The 8,893-nt window shown below is 46.2% G+C and overlaps 1 protein-coding gene and 1 long non-coding RNA gene across 3 annotated transcripts in view; one reads left to right on the top strand and one right to left on the bottom strand.

Moving 5' to 3' along the window:
* Positions 1-204: 204 nt before the first annotated feature.
* LOC115092150 lies at positions 205-2,943 on the bottom strand. Its single transcript, XR_003856919.1, has 2 exons — positions 2,522-2,943; positions 205-2,335 (listed from the first exon to the last, which is right to left on the bottom strand). It is a non-coding gene; the product is annotated as an uncharacterized LOC115092150 (long non-coding RNA).
* LHFPL6 (LHFPL tetraspan subfamily member 6) overlaps positions 2,306-8,893 on the top strand; it is a 362,729-nt gene continuing 356,141 nt past the window's right edge. For both annotated transcript variants that reach the window (XM_029602761.1, XM_029602760.1), the window contains exons 1-2: positions 2,306-2,444; positions 3,494-4,046. In XM_029602761.1, the coding sequence (XP_029458621.1) occupies positions 3,662-4,046 (385 nt within the window). In that variant the 5' untranslated portion in view covers positions 2,306-2,444; positions 3,494-3,661. The remainder of the gene's footprint in view (positions 2,445-3,493; positions 4,047-8,893) is intronic.

Genomic DNA, 8,893 nt, shown 5'->3' with positions numbered 1-8,893 from the left:
GGTGTGCAAGCGTGAACTGAAGTACCTGAAGAGGGCAGCCTTATGTGTAGAGAAAAAGCACACAAATGCCGCCACGGCCTACCAAGCAGCGAACAATCTAAGCCTGAGAACGGAGTCTAGCCCAGAAGGCTGCTGAACCTGCCAAGCTGCCTGAGTTCCCCAAGCTTCCCCAGAGGTGGGAATGGACGTCAGATTAGCTCACCGAACATGAAGACCAGAGGGGAGAGGATTCCCTAAAATCAACTCCCCCTCTTTTTAATTTTTTTTTTTTTTACTCTTTATTTGAGCTTAGCCCATCACAGCTGAGTACAGAGTTGGTCTCGAGCTGCTGGGGGAGAGGGCATATACCTTCACCACCATGCTCGGCTTCCTGCACCTGCTTGCCTTTCAGCTTTTTTTTTTTTTTTTTTACAGCTAAATGCATGCCAGGAAAAACCAGTTACCGGACCAAGGCACTCATCTGAGGGAAGGATCCAAAAAAAATCACCTCAGTAACTCGACTGAGAGAGGGACTATAAGATATCACCACAGGAGAGCGGGGCAATAAACTTCTTTCTCCTTCTATAAAAAAACCTTTAACGCAATCCCCAGTATGGAGAAACACGTCCACCTTCTGCTGGAGACTGAGAATACTGGCAGGCTGATGTCAGTACAGTGGTATATATGCCGTGACATCAGCTTTGCTCCGGCTCAATCTACTGGTAGGGGAGCATAACCCACTGGTTGTGGATCCACCTATCCAAATGTTAAGAAAATTTGATTTATGCGCATAAACAATGCTTTCTATACAGAAACCAGATTTGCATAAAACATGTTTTATGCCCAAAAATAGGAAACATATGCAAAAATCATCTTTTAAGAGGCATAAATCCTGACTACAAAACCCCCACACCATGAACTCCAGGCTCAGCGCCATAAACTAACCCTAATGCAAGAAACTTACTCCCATCTCTGACCTGCAATTAAATATCCAGCATTAAGAAAAACGTGAGTTAAGCTTATTTACCCCTGCTTTGGGGGCAATAGCTAATGCTTTAAAGGGATTTGCATAGAGGAGTGCTAATTTGTGCATACATTTTTATTCATGTTTGTGCAAACATTTTTTGTGCGCTAAACTCCTTTTTATATCAGGAGAACAGGTGTATACACAAAAATGTGTACAATACTGTGTTAATGCGCACATAGCTGAGTGCACTTTATTACATCAGGATCTTTGTTGGCAAGGAGATCCATGTGCTTTTCTGTATCCCCCCTATCCCTGGCTAGGGGTAGGAGGCTTCAGATGGCTGTCAGGCTGCAGGTGAGCATACTATTTTTTTTCTTGATCCGACTAGCCAGCCCTCCCCCATATTAAAGCTCCTCCCCTCCCCCACTACTGGGATACCTTAGCAGACAGCTTAGAGCAGCGTGCAGGTAGGTACTTCCCCTAGCACAGACATGCTTTCTTAATTGCTGATTTGCTGTTAAGTCAGTGGATGCCAACACAAGCTGTCAGTCAAAAATTAAATTAAAAAGTCACCAGACAGCCAATAAGTCTGGAAAGAGGGCCAAAGCAAGGAGACAAAGTTGCTGTGCAATAAAGTAAAAGGTGAGAACTGGAATGTGTATTAATTTTATCAAGGTAAGCTTTGCCAGTGCTCAATTGCCACTGCATTTTTTTTTTTAAATACAGCTCCAGATGTTAAGATTAAAACCCTGAGTCAAAGACAGAAACCAGTCATTCCGTGTTCACATGTCCCGAGACCATCTCATATTTTTCCATTTAAGGGCACGCACCCTCCCCACCCCCACTTTTCTATGTTTTGTATTTCTGCTTTTATAGTAACAAAGCGTCCTGCAAAGAAAGCTGAGCAAATGAGGCTCCAGCTTTTGACCGTTATGTATTTTTTTGGGGGTAGGAATGATCTGTCCGGCATCCTTGTTTTCATTTTTAATTTGTTGGAAAGGAACTGTCCCGGGTGGGGGCTGGGGCGGGGACTGCAATGATTGATGGTTCCCCTGTGAGTTTGACACCAACATATTCCCCCCACCCCTTGCCTCTGCCTCTCAATCTTTAGGAATGCAATAAAACAACGTTTCCTCGGCGAAAGGGGGGAGGGGTGGGGTGGAGAAGACTGCGTGTGCTGCCTGCCAACACGAAAATTGCATTTACAGTCTTCAGTTTTATTGCTGCGAGAATCCCTTTGCAGTAATTACAATCTTCGGGAAAGAGGGCGACTTCTCACATAAAAGCGGCGAAGAGACACACACCGCTTACACACCGTTTTCTCAATTGAAAAGACGCGTTTTCTGCAAATTGATTAGTTTTTCTTTTTTTTTTGAGGGTTTGCTGAATCTGAAAAAAAAAAAAAAAAAGCCTGTTAAGTTAGATATGCGCCTGGCAGCGGGGAGATTTGAGCGGATCTGAAAAAAAGCTCAGCTTTTTCAGCTCCTCGGAACATAATGTAAGTAAATAAGAAATCATCGTTTCCTTTCACCCACCCCCCTAACAAGACTGCGAGAAATAAAAAAAAAAAATTACTAGGCTGCGTAAGGCTGGACTGCTTTGGGGGACGCGACCGGATCTGTAATGTCTCCTAGAGACGCTCTGCAAGTTTCCGGCACCTTTTGTCCTGCTTCAGTCCACAAACGTTATGTGCAGACCTCCGCCGCTTCTTCTCCCTCCGTTCAGATTTAGGAGCTGGCGGCGGCGGAGTTCCCCCTCCCCCGGTAAGCCGATGGGGGGGATGGGCAGAGTCTGTCACGGGCTGGAGTTCTGGGCGAAAAGAAAGAGAAATCTGTCGTAAAGAGTCAAACAGCCCCCTGACAGCGAGGAAGATACTGAAAGCTATGAAAGAACGGCTAAAGACAAGCTGACAGAAAGAGTAAAAAAGAAAAGATGAAAAGAATAGGGGAGAGGAGGGGAGTGAAACAGACTCATAGCAAGAGAAGGGATGACTGAATGGCTCACTTACGGTCTCAGACCTCGTTAAAGGGACGAAGCAGCACACTCTATATTACACTTTTTTTTTTGGTTTATCTCACAGCCAGCCTATTGAGATAAAAGTCCTGCTAAGAGCCAGATCTGGCAAAGCGCGTCTCTGCGCGTTATAAAGAAACGGACCAAAACTCAACTGTGTGGTGCCTTAAATGTCCCCAAAGTGCACGCAGTACATTTTTTTTTCTTTTACTGCGCTTAGCACCATTCTCACGTTATTTCTCAAGTCAATAGACGTGGGAATTAATTTGGTACAGGGAGGGGGCGATCCTAAACGCCCCCTCCTCCAAAAAGAGCGATCAATGGTTTTGAAAAAAAAAAATCTCCTCCCCTTCTTCCTCCACTAAGAGATGTCACTTCTTTTTCTGAAACTCGGGAGCAGTTCTTGTGCAGTGGTAGAGCGGACTGCTCCCTCCGGTGTTTTTGTTTGTTTGTTTGTTTTCGCTCTTCCAAAAGCGCGCATAACTTTTTTTTTTCCCCCTTATTATTTTCCTGTCTCTTCTGCTCCCCGATCAGGGATCCCGAAGGCTGCAAAAAAACGAGAGGGGAAAGCCATGGCTGGCCGGGTCTCTGAAGCTCGCCTCCGCCGAGACTGACCGCGATTTGGACGGCTGACGAACAACCACGCGGATCGCCTGCCCGGACACCCGCCGCGCCGGCGTTCAGGCGAGGGGTGGCGAGAAGATGGCCTCGAGCCTGACCTGCGCCGGGCTCCTCTGGGCGCTGCTGTCGCTGCTCTGCGCTGCCGCCTCCTGCGTGGGCTTCTTCCTGCCCTACTGGCTGCTGGGCGCGCAGCTGGACAAGCCCGTCTCGTTCGGGCCCTTCCGCCGCTGCGCCTACCCGGTGCGCGACGAGGGCCGCCAGACCACGGTGATGGTGGAGCAGTGCGGCCGCTACGCGTCCTTCGCGGCCATCCCCAGCGCCGAGTGGCGGATCTGCACGGTGGTGACGGGCCTGGGCTGCGGGCTCCTCCTGCTGGTGGCGCTGACGGCGCTCATGGGCTGCTGCGTGACCGAGCTCGTCTCCCGCACCGTGGGCCGGGTGGCCGGTGGCATCCAGTTCCTGGGAGGTGAGCCGCGCCCACGTGACACTCACCCCTGTCCTCTTTCTTCTCTTTCCATCCGACGCTCGCTTTTGCTGAGCCTTCTTGGCCCGGCTCCCATTTAGCAACAAATATCCCAAGGCGAATTGAACAAAAAAACTCGGGTACAGGTGGAGGGCGGGCTCGGGCACCCCTTAAATCGGCCGGAGGCAGATGTTTGTTGCTGGATGGGAGCTGAGTGACCACTTTCCCGTCGCAAAAAGTTCCAGGGGTTTCCACCTGCATCGGTTAGATTATTTATTCCCTTGCTCCTTAAATAAGAACATGTGGATAATGGACTTTCAGAATTGTTATTTACTTATTGTTTTGGAGTGCTTTATTAATTTGAGGTGCAGTTATTAATTTTTCTTTTTTAAACTATCAGAATGATTCAAAATACATGGAGTATTCTTTCGCCTTTGAAAAGCTGTATCGTTCAACAATATTTGTTGCTGTACTCCTCCTCCTAGGAAAGAGAGAATACTTTGGAGGTATCTTTTATGCAGTATTAAGTTTTGAGGCTTCTTAGACATCTGAGAAGGCATTGGGAAGAGACAGCTGAAGAAAGGAGCTATGGGACCTCAAAAGCTAATATACAATTATACACAATATATATAATTTATTTTGGTTGGTTCAGTAAAAGATAACTTGCACTTTATGGATGCTTTGATGTTTGCAAGAACTAACTCGGGGTTACCATGTTTTCTAGAACTGAAAACAAAGACACTTTACAAACAGTCCATAGGGGCCAATGAAATAAGCAGTGCTAAAGCTGCCATGGGTTTCTCCATTTTTCCTGCTCTAGTCTCATACTGGTATGTAGAAACATATTCAGTGTGCGAAAAATGTGGGCATGAAGCCATTTAAAAAACCCGCGGCAGGTTCTGCACGAGTGCATTCTGATGGCATGCAAAGGAGGCAATTATCTAATCATGGGCAATGCCAGGAGTTGCTCTAGCAGGGAGATCAAGTTAATGTGGGTTTTTAGCACCTGGGTCAGGGCAGGAGTTATTGAATCGCCAGTGTGGAAACCAGTTTTTTTTGATGTTTTTGCAGCTCAAACAAGTGGTGGATGGAGCTAGTAGAGAGAAGGCAGCTTCTCAATGAGGCAAAATCGCCATTCTGCATTTCATGCTCTTGCTGGCGGTTTGAGTCTGATCATGAGGGGGTTAGATATTGCTCTTCACATCAACTTCTGGACCACTAATTTATTTATTTTTTTCAAAAAAGAAAGGCTTTTACCCCGAGATTCGATCACGGGTGTTCACACGCCCATGGGTGTGTCTGCGCAGGTTTCTGCACGGATGTCTGTGCGATTTACTACATAGGTCCACGATGACATGCGATGGCAGAACCATTATCTCTGCCCACTTAATGAAAAGAGTACATATGGTGGGGTTTCATCCTGCTGTTTCAACGCAGAACACTGAAGCAGTGAAACTGACAGGTGGGTGAGAAGAAGGTTGAGCCTCATCACCCATGCCAGCAGTGCTGTTCAGAAACTGTGACACACATTCATGGGAAAACCTTCTGAGTGGTGCATCAGTAATTTTTTTTTTTTTATTTTTGCTCACACCTTTTCATTGGAAGCTCAAGTTGAATTACCTTCAGGTACCATAGGGTTTCCCTGTCCGCAGAAGACTGAATCGCGCGCACAGGCCACTGTCCTGTGCGCGCGATTCAGAATGCAAATTAGGCCGGCGGTAAAAACAGGTAAAAGGAGGCGCTAGGGACACTAGTGTGTCCCTAACATCTCCTTTTGGACCGGAGTGGCGGCTGTCAGCGGGTTTGACAGCTGACGCTCAATTTTGCCGGCGTCGGTTCTCGAGCCCACTGACAGCCACGGGTTCAAAAACCGGACGCCGGCAAAATTGAGCATCCGGTTTTCGAGCTGCGGGCCGACTTCAAATTTTTTGTTTTTGTTTACTTTTGGCAACTTTCAGGACCTCCGACTTAATATCGCCATGATATTAAGTCGGAGGGTGCACAGAAAAGCAGTTTTTACTGCTTTTCTGTGCACTTTCCCGGTGCCCGAAGAAATTAGCGCCTACCTTTGGGTAGGCGCTAATTTCTGAAAGCAAAATGTGCGGCTTGGCTTCACATTTTGTTTTCTGAATCGCACGGGAATACCTAATAGGGCCATCAACATGCATTTGCATGTTGCGGGCGCTATTAGGTTCGGGGGGTTGGACGCGCGTTTTCGGCCCCTTACTGAATAAGGGGTAAAACTAGCGCATCGAAAACGCGCGTCCAATAGAGGGTTAACTGCGCTCCGTCGGCGCGCACTGTACTGTATCGGCCCGAAAAGTTGTACCTTGCCCAAGCTCACAAGAAGCAGGAAGGGATTTGAACCCTGAGATTCTTAGCTCATAGTCTGCTGCTTTAACCACTAGGCTCCTCCTCCACCACTCTCGGCAGGAAGGGGAGAGCGCTGTCACTGAGTCAGACTAGCCCAAATCTGAGCTTGCACCAGGGCCATAGCCTAAAACAGGACCCCAAAGCATAATTTTGCTTTTCCTGTGGGAACAGTAAATACAGAGACCAAACCAGGACTCTCCCACTAAACCTCAGGTATGGCTGGTTAACTCCCCACTCTGTCCTCTCGCTCGCACTTAACAACTCGTTTCTTCAGACCAGCTTTTCGGCCGTCGCCCTAGCTGATCTCGCTCTCCCAGTACATGTTGCTTTTTTACTGTTCTGTTAACGACTTTGTTTGCTTACCTTGATTTAGTGGGAGTTTTGTTTTCTGTGTGGCGCCCTGGGTAGGGCGCTGTATAAATAAATAAACTGAATCCCTTTCAGAAATTCAATTACAGCACTTGCTTGTAAAGGATGTTATTGGTGAGGACAAAGGAACACAAATAAAAGTGCAGAGCTACAAGTTAAAATAAATATTAATTAGAATTTTAGCGGGAAAGGCAGTCTTAAGCACTCATTTAGGGCTTGGCTCACCCTTCATCTTTCGCTTTATCCACCTGTGCTTCATCCCCGACATCTTACACCCCATACTCTTACCAGCAGAGAAATTCCACAACCTTGCTGTGCCTGCTTGGAAGGCTGGAGCCTTGTTTCGTTCTCAGAAAATCGTGCAGTGGGATCCCTCACCACTCATGTTCCAAGCGGCAGGAGGCACAGCACGGACTGGTATCTGTCTGCATTTCATGGCCTTACTGTTTGTAGCATCTGTTTTGGCCTGTGGACGTAACAAGAGTTTCCTGTACCACACTCTCAATGCTGAGTGGTTATTATTCTCTTGAGGCTCCAAGTGGATAAATCTTCTTGCATTGTGGTGGGGGAAGCCTTCCAAAGTTGTTCTGGTCCACTGGCAAACAGTGTAACTGCTGCTTGCTTGAATTGTGGAATTTTTTACCATTACTATGTTATTTTTATGTGGTGTTGACAGTGTATCCTGCTCTCTCCGAACCCTTGTAAATCAATACACCCATAAGGCCCTGCTTAAATTGCAGTGGAAGCCTAATATTGCAAGAGATTGCAATTTCAAGCAAAATTGCAGTGTAAGTGGGACTTTAGTGATTAGCTGTTTCTTGCTGGTGGGCCACTAATTGAATCTCTTCCACAATTTTGTCTTTCTTATCCGCTGCTCGTTTAATTTCACGCTTATGTGCTATCCTCCTCCAAAATAGCATTAATGCAGTTATGAAATACAAAGATCACAAGATTTCCTATCCCCATCCCCAGACTCATACTCAACTGCATCTGTTTGAAGTTCATCCCGCAGTGTAGGAAGGTCCATAAATAGCGACTGCTCGGCTTAAGTCGAACCCATAAGCATTCCCTTCCGCAAAAGATTTTAAAATTGAAGTCAGTGGAAATGATAGATTCACGCAGTGCCAGCTCACACAAACGATTTAGCACTATCTGCTGCCTATTGTTTGTGACACTTTAAATTAATTTGGATTAAATGGAAGTTAATTTTTGGTTACTTTACCTTGCGGTGCAAAGCAGTTACCCAGGCACCAAATATAGTGGTGGGATTGGGCAATGGCCTAGGATGGGGCTCGCACTGGCCAGGGTTGAAGAATCTGTAGAAAAATATTTCCGGCGCTTTTCAGGGAGGGTTTTCTGCACGCTGCTCTGAAAAGTTAGTGTTGACAGTTTAGGGGGGGGGGGGGGGGAAGGGAGGCTCAAATTCCAAAGATAGCAAGCCCACTATATTCTGTGTCCTGCCCAAATCCGCTCTGCAGGTGTTTGACCAAATCCATTCACTCTTTCTGTCAAACATGTTTTGCAGAGAGAAACGTTCAGAGACAGGGGTAGGAACATGGTCACTAGAAGGAAGCAAAGCCCACAATAAGCATAGGACAGAAATGCACATGGAAGAATGCAACATGCAATATTTTATGAAGAAAATAGATTAGAAAGCCTGGTTGACGGTTTTCATAGGTACCGCCTGTATTTGTGGAAGCTACGCTGGCATATAAGGCAGTGACCGACGTCCCTCCAGGAAACATGAAATATTCTATCATAGATTTGGTTGTTTTATGTAGATTTTTCTGTTTTCTTTATTAGTGTGTTGGTGTGGGAGAATAAAACACAAGAAGGATGGCCAGCTCCAATACAGTACAAAACTGTGAGAACAAATCTTACAACACATAAAGAACAAAATATTCCGTTTGCAAGATGGTAAAATCCAGTGTTCTATTAAGAAATCAGAATCATAGTCATTAACCAAGCCAGGCAATTGGTGAAAAAAGAGAGGCTATGTCTTTCTAAGTAGCTTCTGCACTAAATAGCTTTCCATGTTTATTCTATATCTGACTTGCTTTCTTAAAACCAAGCTTTTTTATGAAGATCAGGGCAAAAAGAGCACAGGG

The sequence above is a fragment of the Rhinatrema bivittatum genome, chromosome 5, assembly GCF_901001135.1.
Source record: "Rhinatrema bivittatum chromosome 5, aRhiBiv1.1, whole genome shotgun sequence".
Classification (NCBI taxonomy): Eukaryota; Metazoa; Chordata; class Amphibia; order Gymnophiona; family Rhinatrematidae; genus Rhinatrema; species Rhinatrema bivittatum.
Note: the sequence above shows the minus strand (reverse complement) of the source record. Positions and strands in the feature narration are given on the sequence as shown.